We start from the raw sequence: 22,744 nt of genomic DNA, 5'->3' as shown, positions 1-22,744 counted from the left end.
TTCTGATTCTCAGTTCTCGGTGAGTGGCTGTCGGCGTTCGAAGGCGATTAAGGTTGTCCGGCAGTCTCTGCACCTTTCCTCATGTTTCAGGTCTTCCTCACAGCCCAAGTTCTATCTGTATCTTTGAGAACAGCGGGGGTTGCCTAGATGGTCTCAACGCTACCCAGGCTTCCAGTGTGCCGTGTTAGGCTGCACTCTCTGGTTTCCAGCGAAACAGGTCCTGTGCAGCTCTGTTCCTTTCTTTCGCCTTTGGAGCTAGCAGCCCAGGGAGCCAGGGCTCCACTGTGGCACTCTCTGGCGCACATAGACACCACTTCGTTAGTCACGTGAGTGTAACGGCCCCTCTTGGAAACTCGCAGAGACCAGGTAGTCGCACAAGTCTAATGTGCAGCCACCAAGATCAAGTTCCAGGAGTAAAGTGATTAAGGCCTAAAAAATTCAAGAGAAAGCCTGGCATGGTGCTGTACAGCTGTAATTCCAGCACTCTGGGAGAAGGCAGGAGGATCAAAAGTTTGAGCACAGTCTGGGCTACTTAGCAACTTAGTGAGACTGTCTCAAAATAAAAAATTTTAAAGTGGCCTGGAGATGTAGCTCAGTGTGAAGGCTAAAGTGCCCCAGTAAAGCGCGCGCGCGCGCGCACACACACACACACACACACACACACACACACAATCAAGGGAAGACAGAGTTGGATGATATATTGCTATACACTTACACCATAAAATTCTGAATGGTGAATTTTTATTCATGTTTTTCTGCATACTCTAGGCAAACTTGCCATTAGTTTCATCATTAACAAAGCATGGAAGCCAGTATTCATGGGCAGTAAAGAATGATGTAGCATCATGAGTAATGATGTAACCTGCACTAAATAAATGGCATGAGGAAGTGGAGGGGCAAGAAGTACTACATAGATCGATACATACAGGTTCTGGAAAGCCAAGGCCTTCAAAATTATTTGTCAGGGGTCCCACAAACCCTAATCAGACCTGCCAAGATAAATAGACAGGTAGACAAATACACACACACATATTTCCCAGAGCGTCCCTCATCAATTAAATACTAATAAAATAGTCCTTTATCTAATTTCACTTCCCCTGAACCACAGTGCCCATTAGATTGTAGCTGGAGTGATCTGTCTGAAGTGTAAATCTGCTCGTTTGACTCCAGAGGATGAAATCCTTCAACAGTTCCCCACCACCTAAAAAATGAAGTCCATGCTCCTTAGACTGACTTGACCACAGTCTACATCTCTGGTCTCACTTTTAGTCATTTTGTACATTATCTTCTAGCAATATGAAACTATTTGTCAATTCCCTGTGTGTCATGTCTCTGCTTTTGCTTATGTCTTTCCCTTCTGCTGGGTTGCTCTCCCCATGGGGCCTAACTTTCAAGAATCAGTTCAAGTATTATCTCTTTGAATCCTTCTTGAATCCCCAAACTAGGCTAAATATCCTTCGCTAACCCCACAGTTCCTAATTAGCTGTAACCCATACTGACCACAGAGTAGTATAATCATCTATGTAGAAATTTTCTTTCCAGTACATTAAGGAACTTCTCTGACAAGAAGGTGTCTTACTCATCTTCCTACCACAGCCCTTGAATTGTGCTTAATCCATACTATGAGCTCAATGAACATATAACGTAAGATGATCTATGGAAGGAGACCACTGGAATAAACCAGGTGGGCTCTGACAAGCCTAGAAAACAATTCCAGTAGAATGAAAGAGAGGTTGGAGGTCAAGTCATCCACAGAGAAGGTAAGCAGTACAGATCAATTATCCAGATGATTTAGCCATACAAGAAAAAAGAAATGGGATAAAAGACAAAAGTGCAGCAAGATGGAGAGATGGAGTTTTATTCTATTTACAAGAAGGCCTAAACACAGGCAAAAAGTCTAAGAGACTGAGAGGTGGAGAGATCTTCTGGATTTCAATTTCTTTATCTGCCTTCCTCACCTCACAGGGGATGCTCTGAGAATCAAAAGAAAATTATAGGCATAAAAATTCCTTGAGAAATTTGTTTCTATCCAACCTCTGATGGCTTACTATCTATAGAAAAAACCCTACAAATAAAATACTAAGCATGACATTTAAGGTCCTCCATGATCTGGCTCTAAACTTATAATGCTATTATTGCCCATAAGCCCTTTAAACCCAGCCACAGGAAATCCAAGTTCTTCCTCCCTGTTTGCCTTTGCTCAACATATTCCTTCAGCTCCAAATACCCTCCTTTTCATCTCTACCAGGCCAATACAAGAAACACAATGGTTAGTATATTATGTAATACACTATTAAAACTTTATTGATTCGGGGGGGGTTGTTTTTAAATTTTTTTCTTTGTTTTTGAGACAGGGTCTCGTCGCTATGTAATTCAGGCTGGTTTTGAACTCACTATGTACCCCAGGCTGGCCTTGAACTCAAGGTGATCCTCCTGCCTCAGCCTCCAGAGTGTTAGGATTACAGGTGTGTGGCCCTACACCTGGATAAAACTTTATCAATGTTTGAAGGGCCTATTCATATGCCATTTAGTCCATGAACACTTTTTGCACTTTTATCAATGGCGGCTTATATGTTACTTAATAATTTCACTTAAGAGTATAATTAACCCTCCCCAAAGACTCTGATACCTGTGCATGACACACAGTAGATGCTCAATGAATGAGAATAAATGGAAAGACTAATATTAGGTAAAGAATGTACATGGGTGGAGAGTCTCTTGAGACACAAAAGTGGGAAAGATCCAGGATACAGGGAAACAGAAGCATTAACTTGTCAAAAGGAGAGGAACATCTCCTCCCATGGAAGGAACTGCAGATAAACCTGGAATGATGGAAACGCAACGAGTCCATGAAGCGTCAGAAGCGTCCAAGTACTTTCAAGTGCCAATTCAAATGCTACCTCCTTCAGGTCTTTCCCGAATCTCCTCCCAAAAGCAATCTCAGTTTTTTTGGGAGTCACTTGGCATTTCCTACTTTAAAATATTTCTTTGCATACCTTCTCTGAGGACAGGATTTTCCCCACATCACATAGGACATATGATAGCCGCTCATTTAGTGTCGGTTTATTGTATGGATAACTGGGAAAGGGTAGGAGGAGATGGGCGGGATAGTGAGTCAATAAATTCGAGACAGAAGAGGCGATAGGAAACCCTGCGAAGTGAGAACTCTCCAGACCCACTATTAATACTTGCTCTCAGGCAACCTTGCTCTGAGGACCCCAAACCAGCAGCCCGCGACTGTCTTATCCAATACCTGACTCAAAAGTGAAGACAGGCTTCTGCAAAAACCTACATTCCCTATCCCCACCACTGTGAGGGTGAGCATCTAGCTACACATATCTTCCCTTTCCTGACTTCGTTTTTTGTTTCCCTTCCAACTTCACAACCACCGCAGTAAGGCGCGCTCGCGGGCGCCTAACAGATCTGGGAGGAAGGGTCCTGCGGCCGGAAGCCGGAAGTCGAAAACCGGAAGGGGGGCTGTGAGCACGTGTTTCGAAGAGGTCGGAGTTGCGGCCGCGGGTTGGCGACATGGAGCCGTTGTACCAGCAAACGCACAAGTGAGGGCAGCGTCGGGGACCGGGAAGGGTCTAGGCAAGGCGAGGCCACTCCCTGGGTTTTGGGGTCTGGCGCGTCTGTCAGTACGAAGGCCGAGCCCTTCCGCCGGGACCGCTTGGAAGGTTCTCAAATCCTGGCGCTCTGCCCAGGTCGGCCGCGGACCGAGAGTCCGGCCTGGGGCGCGGAGGCTGGGCCGAATGGCTTTTCGGGTTTGCAAGCCGTGGTTACCTGCTGAGTAGACTGGATGAAGGAAAAGTAGCACTTGCAGGTTACAGTACTTTGTCCAGCACCAGCCAACTCAGTGCTCCGCCTTGATAGAGTTTGTAAGGGAGAGACCAAGTTGGAGACGCTGCCTCTGCCCATTGTTCAGTTTTGTTGACGAGTCAAGGGACGTAGGGCAAGTATTTTTATTCAGACTTGATATGGTACTAAAGGCCAGGTTTTTATGGTACAAAGAAATTGTTATGTAGTGGCATTCACTATTGTTGTATCTGGCTACAGGTTACCTTGAAGGAAATCGAATTTTGGTTTAGCTTCTCATAAATTCCTCGGTGTTCCTTGATTCATATTGTTCTGCGGTTTTGGAACTTGCTGAGTTGTGTACGGTAGTTGGATATGGTAATGGAGGGCGTACCTGACCTTTTTTTGAAAAATAGTCCTTACTTTTTTTTTTTTTTTTGGTACTGGGGATCGAACTCGGGACCTTACACTTGTGAGGCAGGCGGCGGAACCACTGAGCTAAATCCCCGGCCCATTACTTACTTTTTATTATGGCCCATATATATACACACAGAGTAGTTTACCATTTTAAGTGTACGATTCAATGACATATACATTCACAGTTCATATCACCACTATCCATTTCCAGAACTTTGTCATCACCCCAAACAAAAACTAGCACTAAGAAGTAACTCCCCATTCCTTCCTTCTATCCAGAAACCCCTGGTAACTTCTGTTTTAATTTCTGTCACTGAATTTATCTTTTCTAGATCCCTTATGTAAGTAGGATTATACAATATTTGTCATTTTGTTTTTGGCTTATTTATGTCAGCATAATGTTTTCAGGGGGTTCATCTATGTTATAGCATGTATCAGAATTTCATTCTTTTTATGGCTGAATAATACTATATTATAGACTACATGCTATCCATTGATCTGTTGATGGGCCTGGGTTAATTCCACCTTTTAACTATTGAGAATAATGCTGTTAGGAATGTTGCTTTATCTATTTTAGTCTGTTTTCAGTTTTTTGAGGTATACCTATACCTGTCCTATTTTAAGAGCTTTCAAATGTATGCTGTAGTTTCGATCTGATGAAAACACTTTAAGAACACACTCCTCAAGCCTGGAAATGGAATAAAATAGGTACTCATCCACTATAGTGAATTCACAACAAAAGAAAATGCGTTAGGGAGTTAGGACTAAGACGATGATTCTCTTTACTCTTTCATTTTCTGAGCTTATGAGTTTCTTTTTTACTTTGATGAGGAATGTTTGGTTTGGGTGGAATATCTTCTCTAATTCATTCAAAACAAATAGATATTGAATGGGAAAAGTCAGTTATGTTTCCCTGGAGTTTCTTAAAGTTTATCCCTTTTAGCTTAAAAAACAGCAAGGTAAAGCCAGCCAGAGTGTTTTTAGGGTATTATTATCATCTTTCCTGCTGTCCTCATAGACATTTTTTTTTCCTGGTATGGGGATCAAACTCAGGACCTTGCACTTGTGAGGCAAGCGTGGTGCCAATGTGCTAAGTCCGCGACCCCCCTTATAGACTCTTAAGACTTGAAAGAAACTAGTAAGATCTTTTACTCCAACTTTGACTTTGGTCAGGAAGGCCTTTGTAAAACCCAAGACGATCCATGTACCCTGTGTTTAAATATGTACGGGCTCTTTTTTTCCCATCTTTTCTTGAATAAGCAGTTCATAATTGCTCCTTTTTTTTCCTATGTCAAGTTGAAATCTGTCATCTTAAAATGTGTACATTATGGTTCTGGGTCTCCCTTAAGAAGCAGCAACAGGGCCGGGGATTTAGCTCAGTGGTGCCGGTGCCTGCCTTGCAAGCACAAGGTCCTGAGTTCGATCTCCAGTACCAAAAAAAAAAGCAACAAAGAGTAAGCTTATTTCTCCTCCTAGTATGTCAACTGTGTACCAGCTGCTCCATATTAGTGGATTTGTTCTTTCTTTTCCCAGAGACTGGGTTTCATAAGTTCTTTGGACTATTCTTCTGACTTCCAAACTCTTCCCCAGTTACCTTGTTCATCTTTTATTGAGGAAAACCTTTAATTGTTTCTTTTTTTATCTTTAATTGTTTAACAGGTGGCACCCAGAATTGTTAGTCTATATTTGTGCATTTGACTTAAATGTTAATCTAAAGACAGAATATTTTTCATCCCTGACAAAGTTCGTTTTACTCTTCTAACGTAAATGAAAAGTGTTAATACTTGTTTTGTCATAGAACATCCTAACCACTCACTATAGCACAAAATCCTATGTGAACTTCTTGTGCATACAATCACTTTATAAAAATTTCTTACAAAACATAAAAGTCAGTGACAGCCCTGTCATGGAATGCTAGAAATTTTTCCTATTTTGCCTGGGGTATAATTGTTTAGCCTTCCATGAATCCCTCAATCTATATTATCATGAAGCCATATTGATCATAAAATATGAGAAACTACCAGTGCCTTTTGAAATCAACATGAAGTTACTACAGCATCCTCAGTATATCACTCTTTTCCCACTGTTGACATACCCATAGTTTTGTTTCCCACAGGCCATTGATTGTATATCCCACTTACTTGGGATATACTCTAGTGAATAAGTGGGATATACACCACTTATTTGGGATAATACCCTAATGAATGTGTGAATGATGGTCCTCGTTAAACCATTGAGTTTTTTCTCCCAAGTCCTGATGATTGAACCCAGGGCCTCCCACTAAGCTATATCCTCAGCCTTTTTTACATACTTTGTTTTGAGACAGAATCTTGCTGAATTGCCGGTGCTGGCCTGGAACTTGCAATGTTTGCCTCAGCCTCCTGAGTAGCTGGGATTACAGATGTGTGCCGCTTACCTGGCAAACCATTGACTCTTAACACCTGGGGTGTGGGGCCCCATTATATTTAGTTACTTGTGAAATATTTCAAACATAAAAATAGTAACAACCCATATGTCAGGACTCATTAATACACATGCTTCAGATTATTGATTTAGAGGCAGAAGTTGAATTAAAAGCTCCTGCACCTGTTCTCTTCTCTCAGCCCCAGAGATAGTCATCTTCCTGTCTGTGATTTTATTCTTCCTGTATTTGTATCCACAAACAATCTGTACTACTGTTTGTTTAATCTACCAACATGATACTGATACACACTGCTGGGTTTTTTTTTCCATTTAATATTGTCTTATCATAAAGATTCTTATTTTCCATGTTGATATGACTAGATCTATCTCTTTTATTTAAACTGCTTTATAGTTTAATTAAACTGAAATACTAATTTCCTTCTTGATGAACACTTGGATTATTACCAGTTTTTTTGCTACGTATATGCACAGTCCTTTATTTGAAACCCTTAAGGAAAAACTACTGTGGAATTCAGCTTTCTTTAAGCTTTTAGGAAACAAATGTAGTGTATATACCCTTATGCAATACAACATCCTCAGCATAAGGGCAGTACAGGATACATGAGAAAGTGCAGTGAAATTTTATATTGGAATAAACAAAAACCATAGATTTCATGTCTGGTCAGTTTTTACCATCTAATTAGTTTGCAGAAAGCTTGGTTTTTCAGAACTTTTTGGATTTCAGAATTATGAGTGGTGAAATGTGGGCCCATACAGAAATGCTTTGAGGAATGTCACTGTTATATATGTCTCCTTCATATATGCCAGAATCTCTAAGACATACTTTTAGAAGTGGAATTCTGGGTCATATGATAGATGCATATTGATTCTACTAGATATAATCAGAAGGCTATTAAACTTTTACCAGTTTATAATCCTACCAACCAGGTATGAGAGGTCTTATTCCCCCACATTCATGTTAATGTGTATGTTCTTAAACTTGTTCTGATAGGAGCACTATGATCTCATTGTTTCTGTGTTTTCCTGAGTTCCTAGTAAAGTTGAACATTTCTTTACATATTTATTGATCACATAAGTTTCCTTTTCTGTCATTAGCCCTTTGTTCATTTAAATAATTGTTCCATTTGACTTAGCAGTTCTTTAAATATATTCTTGTTGTCAGTCCTATGTTTGCTGCCAGTGTTTTCCAGTCTGCTGTGTTTTTAGTTTTTATTTTTATTTTTTTTCCTGGTACCAGAGATCATGTTTTTATTTTTTCACTTTATGGTATCTTTGGTACAAAGAATTTGTTTGTTTTACTGTAGTCAGATTTGTCTGTCCTTTCCTTTATGGTTTGTAGATTTTGAGGAGGTAGTTTGGAGTTTATTATAAGGAATCTTTGCTGGGCGTTTTGGTGCACACCTGTAATCCTGGCACTTGGGAGGCTGAGACAGGAGGAACACTGTGAGTTCAAGGCCAGCCTGGGCTACATAGAGTTTAAAGCCAGCCTGTACTACAAAGTGAGACCTTGTCTCAAAAACAAACAAACAAAACATCCTTTTTAAACCCAGGGTCATTTTTGTACACCTGTATTCTTCAGAAAGCTTGAAAACTGCCTTTTACATTTAGGTTTTAAAACATCTTGTGTTTTTTTGGTGTGTGTTTAGTAAAGTGTCTTTTTTTCGTATGAATAGCAAAGTGAACTGTCAGCATTTATTGTTATCCATTCTCCTCCTCTTCTTCCTCCTCTTCATTCTCCTCCTCCTCTTCCTAGTCCTCATCCCCCACCCCCTTCTGCCTGCTCTTCCTCTTTCTTCAAGGAACTGGGTATAGAATCCAGGACCTCATGCATGCTAAGCGAACACTATACAATTGAGCTACACCGTATATATAGTCCATTCTTTTCCAACTGATTTGTGTCACCAAGTTCCCAAATACATAAGACTGCTTCTGGTGTCCTCTTCTTTGCTTTTGGGTCTGGGAATTAGGGTTTGTCTTTGTCCTTTGATTCCTGTGCTGCTATCATTATGGCTTTGTAATAAGTGTTAATAACAGGTAGAGTTTGATCACTGGTATCAAAAAAAGAAAGCAGGTAGAACAAGTCATCCCTCCACATACTTTCTCAGAGTTGTCTTGGCTATATTTTGTGACCTGCCCCCATTGTTGTCCCTGCCACTACCTTTCTGATTTGCTTTATTAAGTCACCATTGCATATTTACCTCACTACCTACCTCTAGGGCTTCAATAAAGCCCTAATTCTTCTATCCGTCAGTATTAATAGCTATTCCTGTGGTTACCCTGATCCAGATGTTCCACATGGTGGTTACCTCAGGTTGCATTCCTGAATCAGCTTCCATAACTCCGTCCCCCTCACCCACTCTAAAATATCTTAGACTAACTTCCCTTACTGAAGCAACTTTCTAGACTTGAGACTCTAGTAGTGATTTCTAGTTAACATCTCAGGGTTACAAGGCTTGCCTAGGCATACTCTGGAAGTCCTTAGAATACTTAGATTCTTCTGGTATTCTAGGACTTATTTAGAAGCCTCAGGAAGCCCTGGAAAAGACTAGAGGCCAGCTGCAACCAAATTTAGCCTCTTGTCTGGCATTGGTAAATTTGTGGTCACAGTCTGCAGTGCACACAGTGGAGCAGGATTGCTGACCTTTCCTTCCCTCTAGGCTTGGGGTTGAGGCCCCTTCCATGTGGGCTCTACCATAAGGAGATCATAAGCATGAGGAGGCAGTTGTTTGGGCTAGCATAAGCAGTATTACAAGGACTAGTGATTGGACCCCTTAGAAAGGGTTCTAAAGCTATCCTTGGCCAGGCACTGGGAAGCCTTCAGAGTGTTCTGGGGCCTGATGTCTGGGACCATGTTGCATTTCCAAATGAGATGGCATTTAGGGAAAGATGTTTACCAAATTGGAGATTCCTATCTTTCAGGGCCTTCCTCTGAATGGTTTCCTCCAACTCATGTCTCATCCTCTATTCTGACTCTCCTTCAAGTGGGCCAATCAGCTTATAGCATGACATGCCTTGCAGACCCTTTCACATATCATTTTCTTCATGTTTTCCCTCACTAAATCATGTCTCCCTTCTTCAAAGTGATGCTCAGAACTGCCTCCCTGCACAGACTTCCCAGCTTATGCTTTCTCAGCCTCGATCCTTCTATTTGCTTGCCTTTGCCTCACACCACTGTGCATAGCTCCTCAGCTTTCTATTTGTTTACATTTATGTGTATTGGTTTTCTCCTAAATCTTCTCAGGGCTTTTTCATGTCTATCTGGACTGTCACTCCTAATTACATTGTTTCTCAAAGACAAGAATTATATCTCCCTTGCCATTTGACTCTTTGTATTACAGACCAGAGCTCAGCACATTGGGTCATAGAACAGAGAGTGGGATTGGCTGGATCTGGGTTGAGTTTATCACTTTCTGTGTGACCTTGAACAAGTTACATAACCTTTCTGGGTTTCAGTTGTCTTATTTATGGAATGAAGACAATGATAGTGCTTTATTCACAGGGTTATTGATTTAGCAGTGTTTTGAATACAGCAAACACTCACTAAATGCTACTTACAAGTATTATTATTAATATTAGCATTCACTTATTAGAAATTCATGTATTACAAACCATGCCAAAATGTGTGGCCTAAAGCACCATATACAAATTTTACAGTTCAGCTTGGCTGTCAGTTTAAATCAGTTACATGTTGGCATCAGAAAAATTGTCTTTCCTGACTGAAACACTCTTGATTATTCCTGTCTCACTCATTTCCTCTCTCGTCTTCTGATAGGCAGGTCCATGAGATCCAGTCTCACATGGGACGCCTGGAGACAGCAGACAAGCAGTCTCTGCACTGTGAGTAATTAACTATGGAGACCAGAGTCCTTTCTCTGATGACACGGTGCTAATGGGCTGGGTTTCCTGACTGCATTCTGCCTCAGGGGCTTGATGATTTAGCATGGAATGAGTTTTGTTGGTAGGGCAGAAAGAAAAACCCTATGGCAAAGTCACTGATTTCCCTGATTGTGCCTTTTAGAATCCCAAGTCTTATCCCCCATTACCTTTCCACTCAACCTGACATGGCCCCTGTGGGAATGGAGGTCCTTTCCCCCATCTGTCTTAATCTAATTACCTAGTCTTTAAAGGAATGCACTCCATAAAAATTCAGAGATGTCTAACTGGTCTGGTATTGGCCATTTCTGAGCTGAGAACTCTGGCTTTTTAGGAGGATTATTGAGACATGAATAGCAATATTAATTAGTAGTTAATTGTAGTTCCCACACCATGATTTTTGAGAATTGAGATTTTTTTTAGCCTGTTCCAAGAAAAGGCCCCTTTTTTGAGTCAGCTATACAGACTTCCAGAGAGCTCTTGTCACTTCACTGCTTGGCTCATGCCATGCCTTTTTCTGCATTTTCTCCTCTTTTCCCACAGCTCTCAAAGAATCTCTTCTCTTGCACCAGTACCCCACAGCATCCTAACTTAAACAGCATATATTCACTGTAGGTGTGAAAGCCTGGGAAGGGGCAGTGCTTCTGCTGTCACTTCTTGGTGGAGCAAGAAGCAGCCTAGATGCTTTCTTTTGTGCATGGCTTCATTTCTGTCCATCAGACTTTGTTTGCCCTTCCAACAATCTCACTGTTAAATGATTAGAAATGGAAAAGAGGTCATTTTGACTGTGTCATCAAAAGGAATATGGAAAATGAACATATTTATCATATCTTTTACCTCTGTGGATTCTTTCCTGGGCCTTTCTTAATGATGCTTAGTCAGTTTTAGAGAATCCTAACAGCTCAGCCCATTCCTCATTATACAAAGCCTTTAGGGAATGCTGCTCTGTATGTTTCCATATTAATTTTCCTTTCCTTTGTGCTTTTTATTTTTAAAATTTTTAACCTTATATCTTTAGGGAATTCAGTTGGCATTCCTTATATTAGATGCTTATAATTCTTTTTTTTTTTTTTAGGTGCTTATAATTCGTTTTTTTTGGTACCAGGGATCGAACTCGGGTCCTTGCGCTTACACAGCAGGCGGCGAAACCACTGAGCTAAATCCCTGGCCCCCTGTAATTCTTATTTGAGGCCAGTCTCAAAGGAAAAAGATCTATATCAGAAAATTAAGCTTAAAATATTTGTTTGGGCAATTTTTTTTTTTTTTTTTGGGTACCGGGGATCGAACTTGGGTCCTTGCACTTGCGCAGCAGGCGGCAAAACCACTGAACTAAATCCCCGGCCCTGTTTGGGCAATTTTTAAATGTTACCTTTTAAGGGTAGGAAATTTGTTTCTATAGATTTACTCTTTATAAAAAAATTGACATGTATGTATACACACAAAGGACGATAAAAAATATAGGAGCACTTAAATTTTTAAAAAATTTATTATAGTGAAACACATATTGCCATTAATCCCCCTCAGAATATTCCCTCTCACTTTGAACAGACTTTTATTCATTGTTTTTGCCACTTTCTGAAGCAGTTCTGAAAGTCATCTCTCATGTGTTTATGAGGCATGATCAGGAATACAGTGAATGCTGCTGCCAAGTGCCATCCAGTAAAAAGGCAGGCTTGTAAAAATATTATAGTGTGGTTCATCCACCTTAATTCACTGAATCCAGCACCATGCAACTTCTAGCTCTTCCCCAAAGTGGAAATGACCACGAAAGGGAAACATTTTGAATCAATTCAGGACATTCAGATAGCCACAGCAGTGCAACTAAAAAGACATTTATGAAAAAGAAATTCCAGAATGGCTTCAGAAAGTGGCAAGAGTGATGAAATAAGTATGTTTGAAAAGAGCAGGAATATTTTGAGGAAGATTAATGACATTGTGCCTTTTACTGTAATAAATTTCTAAAAATTTTATTTTTATTTTTTTTGGTACCAGGGATCGAACTCCTTGTGCTTGCTAGGCAGGCAGCGATACCTCTGAGCTAAATCCCCAGCCCTTAATGTATTTTTTGATCAAACCTTATATGTATCATGTATGCATATAAAAAACATTAATAGTATACCTTGAGTTTTTTCCATTCATTTGTGTATGCATTTTTCTTCTTTTGAAATACATATTCTTTAGCTTATTTGATATGGAAAAATGTTTGATTTATCATCCTAATTTAAGTTCATTATCTCTTTTCCAGCAATTATTCTTTTTTCTCTTTTATACAGTAGTAGAAAATGAAATACAAGCAAGCATAGACCAAGTATTCAGCCATCTAGAGCGTCTGGAGATTTTGTCCAGCAAGGAGCCTCCTAATAAAAGACAGAATGCCAAACTGTGAGTGCTGACCTGTGACATGGGACTGATATCCTAGGGTCCATCAAGGCAGGCCTTTCTCCTAGGGGAGGCTATAGAATATTACAAAAATCCATCTATGTAAAGATAAAGTCTCCAAAAGGGCACAATTTTATGAGTGATACCCCTCAAAATCAAAAACCCACAAAAGCCTGTGATTTCTTCCCTCTTTGGTGTTATTTTGAAATTTTGCCTCCATTTTTGTTTTTCTGACCAGACCCCTGGCTTCTTGAAACCTAATGCTGGCAGCCAATATGGCTTTATTACTTGGGTCTCACTGGGTTCTTCCTGGGTTGAAATGAAACTGTACTCTTAAATCATCACTTCAGTCAGTCTGTTTATAATGAAATACTGATCTGATGTTTGATACTATACCATGAAATTAAAATGAAACCATCTTCAACACCTCCACTCCTAGCCCTTGTTCCCAAAAGTTTTATGGAACTTCATTGATACTTTACCTCAGAGATGCCCTTTGGCTTCTTCCAGGAGAGTGATATAATCCATAGAAGGTCAGGAAGGGGTCATCAAACCTTCCTGTTACCTGTTCCCTGCCATGCATCTAGAATCAGAGACCAGCACATATTTAAGTAAAGCTGCTGGGATCTTATGTGCTAGCACCTACTTTAACCACAGTCTCCTTCTTCACTTTCACTATCACTGATCCACATCAAATTTGGGGGGTGGAGGAGAGTACAGAAAGATCTGTCCTGAATACAAAGCCTGGCTGCCTCAAATTGTGCTTCTTTAGGTTCCTGGAATTTAATCTCTCTCTCCATCAATTGCAGGCGAGTAGACCAGTTAAAGTATGATGCCCAGCACTTGCAGACCGCTCTTAGAAACTTCCAGCATCGGCGCTATGCCAAGGAACAGCAGGAGAGACAGCGAGAGGAGCTTCTGTCTCGCACCTTCACCACTAATGTAAGCGGGGGTGGGGGTGTCACGTGACAGATTATTGGGCTCAGCTCAAGTAGCTCAGCTTCATCTTCTGGGGCAGTGGGGGTGAAACAGACTCATGAGACCAGGTGGAAATGACAAGGGCCTTTGTGGGTTGCCACTGAGACAAGGAATTTCTCTTTCCATCAAGTAACCTGAAGAGGAAGTAGTTAAATTGAAGGAACAACAAAAGTGAAAATAACCTGGTTTGACTGTCCGGTGCAGAGAGGTGGAAGTTCACATGGTCGAAATGTTTTTGTGATCAGATAGAGACAGATGATTAGAACTTAGATCATTTGTAGGGAAGGCAGCATTTCAAAGCTGCCTCCAGGCAATTGCCATTGTGCTGTGTATGTGTGTGGTTCCAGTGTCAAATGCATTAAAATGTTTTTGCCTCTGGTCTGGGCAGCAATTTGGAGGAATTTGTTAACAGATGTTTAGTGTTAGATGACCTGCTTGACTTGAGTCTGTTTGAAAATGGCTTGTTCGGCTTTCATGTTTGATTTCTTAGATCCCATTGTCTTGGCCCCTTAGTAGGATCATTGCCCAAAAGTGGATGGCTGTAGAAATACTGGCCTTTTTCTGTGTCCTGTGTAATATGTTCTATCAAATGTGATGGTTTGGGAGTTTTTGTATTTTGTTTCTTACTGAGGGGATTATTTTCTAAAGAACTGTCTGTTTTCTAAACCTGTCATTAGAAGTCATAGCTTTTTCCACTGTGCAGATGCTTAACTCTTATTGCTTCAACCATGCATTGCAGTAGTTTTTTCAAAGTGAGCCAGGATGGGTCTACATAGTCTTTGTTTCTCTAGGGTAAGCAGTCAAGTCACAAAGAACAATTCAAAAATTTAGTATACTATGAGACATATTAAAATACATTGTATGGGGCTGGGCGTGGTGGTATATGCCTGTAATCTCAGTGCTCTGGTATGCGGTATGCTGAGGGAGGAGGACTGCAAGTTTGAGTCCAGCCTAGGCAATTTAGTGAGACCTTGCCTCAAAAGGGGGACACGGGCCCGGGATTTAGCTCAGTGGTTCCAGTGCCTGCCTTGCAAGTGTGAGGTCCCGAGTTCGATGCCTGGTACCAAAAAAAAAATCTTATCTATATATATAGACTTTTGTATTGCAGAATGAATTTGCACTGGGTTACATCCTCAGTACTCTCCCAGTCATCGTCCCCCCCCCTTTGATAGTTACATTGTTGCATTCAAGCATTTTTTAGGCCAGGGATAATCTCTCAGGATTATTTTGTTTCTTGTCAGTTTCATGTGAGGCTATATATATAGTAGATCCTTAATAAACATTGACTTGTCAAATGAAACTTTTATGGACATTTTACGATCTGGAGCTATGATATATATTTTCTGAGAGATACTGGCCTATTACCTATTAGCTTTTTAAGTGAGAAGGTAAAACCCATTTGTTTATAAAGGCATTCAATAAATGCTTGTCTTTTATTATTTTCAAATACTGGAGTTTTTTGACCCGCTAGGCCTTAACTGTATGCAGAACACTAAGATGCTGAACGAGTAGAAAGTATATAAGAAAATTGGTAAACGTCACTCTTTCCTCTAAGACACTCCAGTGTTAGCAGGGATGATTGGAATTGTTTAACCTCTTTGTGCCAGTGGAAGTTGGGGTCAAGTGGTAAAAACAGCATGGTGTGGTAGGAGTTTATTCTCATCAGGAAGCAGCAGGAAGACAACACTGTTACACTGTGACGACTTGCTCCTGTCCATAGTTCACTTTCAATGTGAAATGAGAGCTACCAGGACTGGTCTTGCTGTTTCTCTCTACACTGTGATTAACAGCAGGTGCTACATTCAATACTGGGATTCTTGCCCATTAGAGCTCTTATGAGCTATGTGATATTGAATAAGTTCTTCCATCTTTCTGGCTTTCAGTTTCTTCATCTAAAAAATGGAAATAATTAGAGTACCTTATAGAGTGAGGACTGAGTTTAGCATTATGAGTCTGTGAAGTGGAAAGCGCTTGATTAGTACAGATGGGGCATCCTTAATCTGAAAGTCCAAGTTTCAAACTGCTCCAAAATCCAAAGCAGCATTTTGAATTTTCAGATCAAGTCTGCTCAACTGGTAAAATCTCTGCTAATACTCCAAAATCTGAATACCTGAAATCTGAGATACTTCTAGTCCCAAATAATTCAGACAAGGCATACTCAACCTGTATCGCCCCCCCCCCCCACCTTGTTTGTTTAGCAAACTTTTCTTGCCTGCTAAGGAGTGTATTCCCATTGTGAACATGATCAGGCCTTCAATAGAAAACTCGGTTGCTTTGATCCGTAGTCTCAGTCTAATCAGAGGGATAAGCTATAGATAAAATAGCAAAAGAATAAAGCAAACATTTAAACTGTATTAAGGGGAAGCCAAATAAAGGAACATTTGGAACAGTTATCCTAGTAATAAGAGAACGCCTTTAGGAAAAAACCAATGAAATCCTGACGGAATAGTTTTTCTTAAGTGAGGAATTTATACAGGGGGAGAAATTAATGATACTAGTATAGTGGAACTCATTTGGAGACTGACAATTCTGAGGAAACTACTTCTGTGTGAATGAAGGCCTCCTCACACCATTGCTTTGCTTTTTCCTCCATGTTGGGTTCTCTGACTCTTGCATCATTCCCTCTGGCTATTCTGGGTTGGCCTTGGCCAAAAGACAGAGCAGTCAGATGTGGTGGGATCCCAGGAAATGACTAGGAAGCCAAGTTAATAAAGTGCCTGTGTTCCTTCCACAGGACTCCGACACCACCATACCAATGGATGAATCACTGCAGTTTAACTCCTCCCTCCACAACATTCACCACAGCATGGATGACCTCATTGGAGGCGGGCACAGTATTCTGGAGGGACTGAGGGCCCAGAGGCTGACTTTGAAGGTGTGATCCCCACTGGGGAACAGGGAGAAGGCCTTTTGTTTTGGCTTCACCCAACAGTTTGGAATCTGCTTTATATTTTGATTATGTGTCCTCAAATTTTGATGAGACAGAACCCTTGAGTTTATGTTCCGTTCTGTTGGAGATGAATTATTGTAATCCCCAAAGTAACCAAATTTCCTTCGCCAGTGCTTGAAACAAGCCATCAAGTGGCCTCTCTTGTCTTTCCCTGTGTACTGAACCTTCATGAAATTGAGGAACCAATAGTAGGCTGAGAAGTTCTACTATAGGATCTCCTTTTGTAACAATGAGGACATAGTTCCAGTCTAAAGTGATTTTCCCTTAGGGTCCCAGCTGTTAGATACCGTATAACCAGGACCTTTTTGTACTTGAGTCCTGAGCCCCTATGAGTGGGTTCTCAGGGCTGTCCTAAGACTGCAGTAGATAGCTCCAGAGCACATAGTGGTGCTTTCCAGCAACTCTCACTTTCTCTTTAGCTGTGGGTATTCCTAGAAACCCTGACCCATTGGTACTGCTGAAACTCTGACCCCTTGGGAGTGGTTTACAGAAACATTACACAAACTGATGTCAGTGGTGATGTTTCAGCTCAGCCCTTTTCCTGAATCAGCCCTGGTGGCTAATGGGGTGTGGGCTCTGCCTGTTATCAGGGTGTGGTCCCCTGGAATGAAGCACTCCTAGCCACTGAGCTATGAGAAACAGTCACTCAGAAGCATGAGTTTTATCTTAGTTTTTGTTGGATCTATTGAGCCTGTCAGTGTCACAGGACTCTGGCACATTTCTGAACAGCCCCTGCCATGTTTACCAGGGAGAGGGTCAGGCAAGCTGTGGTGACACTGGCTTCCTGCTGACAGCGGTAGCATTTCAGATGGCCTGTTGGGTGTTCCTCTTTCAGAACAGCCACTTTCAGTAAACAGATACACGTTGACTGGCCTGCCCTTTCTATAAAGAACTGCTATTCTCTTTTTCCATATCTAAGAAAGTGGGTCACCTTTTTAGGACAAGACTCCATGTCACACCAAAGAACAGCATTCAGGGTTAGAGCTGTTGCTAAAGCAAATGTTAGCTTCCTGCTGAGGTCTGGTGTCATGTACCTTCTGTCAGAGATGGAGTGCTTGGAAGCTTATCTGGATGGTTGGGGATTGACCCTCAAAGTTTCTTGCTGACCTCCTACTACCTATCTTTTGTTTCTTGATTCCCTCCACCTGCCTGTCAGGGAATTTTTCTGCCTAAACAATTTGAAAGGAATACAGGAGACAGCCTGAAGGAACTAGGCCAAAGTACCCTGATTTGGACTAACTTGTGGTTAAAAATAGATATACTTTTTGAAATTTAATGGTAACTTTCACGTGGTTTTTTTGCACCTTGTATGATGAAATAATCTGCATGTTAAGAGCTAGGCAAGGTCTGTAGCAAGTCTCATTTTCATTGTCGTGAAAAAAATCTTTTTGGTCTTTTGACAAGTTTGACTTGTGATATCTTACACACACATACACACACACACACACACACATTTTTTTGTGATGTTGAGTATGGAACCCAAGACCTCGGGAATGCTGGGCAAATGGTCTGCCACTGAGCCACATCTCTAGTCCTTGATAACACTTGTCGATGCTTGTCTGGGCAGAATGTTGGTTCTGAATTTTTGTCCATTATGCCTCCTGTTATCTCGCTTCCCTGACCTCCTCTCTGTTGCTCATTAATGTGTGTTCATTAAGAAAATTAATGTGGGATGTAGGCTAGATCCATCCATTCAAGTACAGTGGATGACATGTAAATAAGTAATGAAGTCTGCCCTGTATTTATTTATACTTGTTACTTTATAAGAAATTTAATGTGTTTTTAAAAATTAGAAAGTAGTAAGGAAGGAAAAGCTGGATGGTATGTGCTATTGGTTTGAAGGATACTTTTTTTTTTTTTGATACTGGGGATCAAACTCAGGTCCTTGCACTTGCGAGGCAGGCGGCAGAACCACTGAGCCAAATCCCCGGCGTGCTGTTGGTTTGAGAATAAAATACTCTTGGCGACATTTATATAAGGGGCTTTATAGGTCATTGTGTTTGTCATGTTTCTGTCTTTCCATTTTTTTCCCACTTCAAATCCTCTTGTAAATACAGACTTTGACCCACACATTTGCACACAGTAAAATCGCTGAAGGTTCCACTTTACAAACAGGTTAATATCAAGGTTTTTGGAGCTAGGGAGCCAAGGAAGAGTTTTTTAATGTTTTTTCCTTAACTTAAAACAGTCTAAATTTAAATTTATTTATTGTGGTCTAATTTATATACAATGAATTGATCAGATCTTATTTGTACATTTCAGTGAATTTTGACAAAAGCTACTGGCTGTATAACATACTCCTTTCAAATTATAGAACATTTTTTGTTGTTGTTGTTTTTGTTTTTGTTTTTTTTGGAACCGGGGATCGAACTCGGGTTGTTGCGCTTGTGCAGCAGGCAGCGAAACCACTGAGCTAAATCCCCAGCCCAAATTATAGAACATTTGCATTGCCTCTGGGAGATCCTTTGCCACTTCCTAGCCACACTATCCATTTTCCCAGGCAACCACTATTCTAATTTATCTCACTGTAAATCAGTTTTGCCTGTTACTGAACTTTGCATTAACTATATTCATACTACTGTTTTGTCTGTGGCTTCTTCCTCTAATGTTTTTAAGGTTCATTCATGTTACGTGTTTGGTTACATGTGGTCTTTTTTTATTGCCAAGGAGTATTCCATTATGCAGATATGTCATAATTTGTTTATCCTCTGACTGATAGATACTTGAGTTGTTTCCAGTTTTTAGATATCATGTAGTTTTTGTTTTGTTATTACAGTTTTAGCTTTTATGTTTAATTGTATGATCCATCTCAAATTAATTTTATATATAATGTGAAATCAAGGGCCATTTTTACACTGTATATCAAATATATGTATGTTTAATACATATATGATAATTTATTACATAGCTAGTGGTCCCAGCACTATTTGGAAAAAGATTTTTCTTTCCCCTTTGCATTGCTGTGGTACCTTGATCATAGGAGAGTGAGTCTGTTTCTGGCAGATGTTGCTTTCTATATGACCAAGACCAAGAGATTGTCCATTAATAAAGCTTCAGTTTATTATCACCTTCACCCACCTTTGGCCAAGCAGGTTGATCTTTGTTTTTCTTTACCTTCTCATTTGTCCCAGGGGACTCAGAAGAAGATCCTTGACATTGCCAACATGCTGGGCTTGTCCAACACAGTGATGCGCCTCATTGAAAAGCGGGCTTTCCAGGACAAGTACTTCATGATCGGCGGGATGTTCCTCACCTGTGTGGTCATGTTCCTTGTGGTGCAGTACCTGACATGATCCAGCCATGCCCAGTAGCTGGACAACATTCCCACTGAATGAGAGTGAGTGAGTGTATATGTGCGTGAGAGAAAAGAGGGCTGTGTGGAGGCCACCTTTTGAAATGTATGCCCGCCTTAACTGTGAAGACCACTCAGGATTAATTGTGATCCAGTTTCAAACATGTTTCCTGTGACATCTTTAAAGGAGACCTAGTGCCACCAAGATACATAGTCCTTAGGAAACGAAAAAGGTCTGTTTTCTCTCTCACTCTCACTGTGGGAAGGAAGGAATGGCTTTGGTGGCTGTGTCCACACCCTGGAAGCCTGCTACAGTGAGCCTTGTGTGTGGGACTGTCCACGCTGTTTATACTCATCATCTGGCCTTTGTGGCTTCTAGTGGGTAACCAGGAGTACAGATGAAGAGGAGAGGAAAGAAGCCTTCTTTCCTTGTACCCATTATAGATTGATTCACATGCTCTTGCTTCTTGCCACCCTCTCCACCCTACCTCCCCCAAAAATGACATGTAGATGACTAACTGCTGACATTCATCATCCTTCCCTAGAAGCAGCTACCCAGGGGAAGCAGAAACAGGGAAGCTATTGCTGATAACAAGTAAGCTTTTCCATACTACAGTTGCTGGGTGTCCTTCCTGAAGTGAGGCCAGAGTAGTTCCCTGGGAGTGTTCAGTTGGAGACTAAAGGCCTGAGTTACTGAATTTTTTTCCAGTTGTTAGTAAAATGGTTGATTCTTAGGTTTTGTTTGTTTGGGGTTTTTTGGCACCAGGGATCGAACTCCGGACCTAGCGCTTGCGAGGCAGGCAGTGGAACCACTGAGCTAAATCCCCAGCCTAGATTCTTAGGTTTAGCTACATCTTGACACCTATGCCCAGGCCTTGGTGGACCTTTTCCCCTTAGAATGTAGCAATGAGCAAAGGTTAGCAATTTGTCAGTTACAATCTCATCTCTAATTTTAACAACTCTAATTCTTGCCTTTCTTCTCTCATTTGAAATATATTAGCAACTGCCAGCCAAGCCCCTAGTCTACCCAGCCAGAGTAGGACACCCTGCAGATCTTCTTGGTGTGTATGTCCTTGTGAGAAGGTTTTCAGGGACCAAGACCTTGTTTATTCTCTGCTCAGCCCTGGGTCAAGGCTGTACCAATACCCAGTGTATTGTGCAGTTTATTACAAAGTCAGTCAATCTGGAAGTCCATTGAATGTGATTAATCAACGAAAGTACTAGCAAGACCCAGTTATGTGTTCGTCAAGGGCCCTGCCTCCCTGCTAACCCTAGGCAGAGTAGACTCATGACAAAACAACATGCAAAGTTCCCCAAAAGGACTGAAAACCTGGTCAGTATTAACCTTACCTTTGATTGTCTTGCCCCACTTACTTGCAATGTTTTGTTCCTTTTTGCTTGAACTTTTTCCTCTTTACTGTATATATTCCAGTCTACCTCCCTTTCCTGTTTCTATACCAATATTTGTCTCTTCAGACACATCTGTGGCATAGTTCCCCCTTTGGTGAATTTTTTTCATTGTCACGGGTTTTTAACACAAGTCTCACACTTCTGGTCAGATAGGATATCTGTTGCACCTATTCTGGGCCAAACAACCTTAGATTTCCAGGAAGGAAGAGTGGCCTCTTTTTAAAATGTTCAACAACCCTGCTGAATGAAAATGGCGGTCTAGAGTGGGGACAGAGGGATTGCAGCACCTTCACAACTAGACCTGACTTTGAGAGGACACCATTTGAAATTTTTATTTCACCTAATGGAGGTCTTGGAAGGCTGAAAAATGGATTTTTAGACTGCACAGAATTGGCTGTCCTGTTCCCTGGAAACTTGAGGATCCTGCCAGACAACACACTTTGGAGGAAAGTGTGCCAGTCACAGCTGAGACACTGGACTTGAACTCTGGGAGGCAGAATCTTCTCCAGCCACCTGCCCTCTCGCTGATAGGACAACTTTTGGTAGTGTATACCAGTATGTTTCCACACTTGCCTTTATAGTGATCATTGGACTTGAACCTTCATGCTGCCTCTTCAAAGCCAATTCTCCCTACTTTGGAATAAAACCTGTGGGTCTTTACTGCCTGGGGCTAGGGGGCAAAAGCCAGTGCATCTGGAGACCCCCACACACTGAGCCAGTCCCTCACTTTTGCATTCCGTGCCAGGTGAGAAACAGTGCAGCTATTTCCAGGATGTAGGCAAGGGTCCTAGGCCAGGGGAGGAGTGCCCTCTAGTGGCGTTGGTGGTGGTGAGTTCTTAGGTGGAGCTGGCTGAAACTTCAGCAGGTAGCCTCTGCCACCTGGTGTAAGAGTTGGCATGCTTCTGTTTTGAAACATGGGCTGTGAGGAGGAACCTGGAATATATTACGGGGATGTGTATTCCAGGTGTGTCCACTTTAAGAAAGCCAAACTTGAGAGAGAGTCTTGACTTTATAGAAAGTTTCATTGCTGAGTTTTTTCCTAAAGCCCCTTGATCTTTTGAATTTCAATAGATTTGACTTGCAAATTTGGATTTACACTCATTTTTTTGGGAACATCAGCTGAATAAAGTTGAGATTTATTTTATTTAGAAAATTATATTTTGTAAAAGCATTATTCATTGTTACGACTAATGACCCCTTTGGTGTGTTTCCAGGCCAGAGACTCA

At 41.1% G+C, this 22,744-nt stretch overlaps 1 protein-coding gene across 3 annotated transcripts; it reads left to right on the top strand.

Annotated features, from left to right (window-relative positions):
* Gosr2 (golgi SNAP receptor complex member 2) lies at nucleotides 1-22,674 on the top strand. 3 transcript variants are annotated; one of them, XM_021247498.2, is made up of 6 exons: nucleotides 1-19; nucleotides 10,409-10,473; nucleotides 12,783-12,891; nucleotides 13,698-13,830; nucleotides 16,601-16,741; nucleotides 19,948-22,674. In XM_021247498.2, the coding sequence occupies exons 2-6, from the start codon at nucleotides 10,434-10,436 to the stop codon at nucleotides 20,107-20,109; spliced, it is 585 nt and encodes a 194-aa protein (XP_021103157.1). In that variant the 5' UTR covers nucleotides 1-19; nucleotides 10,409-10,433; the 3' UTR covers nucleotides 20,110-22,674. The 3 variants fall into 3 exon arrangements, with proteins under 3 accessions (XP_021103157.1, XP_004868730.1, XP_087060055.1); XM_004868673.3 differs by lacking the exon at nucleotides 1-19 and adding an exon at nucleotides 3,385-3,557; XM_087203929.1 differs by lacking the exon at nucleotides 1-19 and adding an exon at nucleotides 3,385-3,557 and having other exon boundaries at nucleotides 12,755-12,891.
* Nucleotides 22,675-22,744: the final 70 nt, after the last annotated feature.

The sequence above is a fragment of the Heterocephalus glaber genome, unplaced genomic scaffold (assembly GCF_053883595.1).
Source record: "Heterocephalus glaber isolate CG9 unplaced genomic scaffold, H.glaber_assembly_v1.0 deba00001813, whole genome shotgun sequence".
Classification (NCBI taxonomy): Eukaryota; Metazoa; Chordata; class Mammalia; order Rodentia; family Bathyergidae; genus Heterocephalus; species Heterocephalus glaber.
Note: the sequence above shows the minus strand (reverse complement) of the source record. Positions and strands in the feature narration are given on the sequence as shown.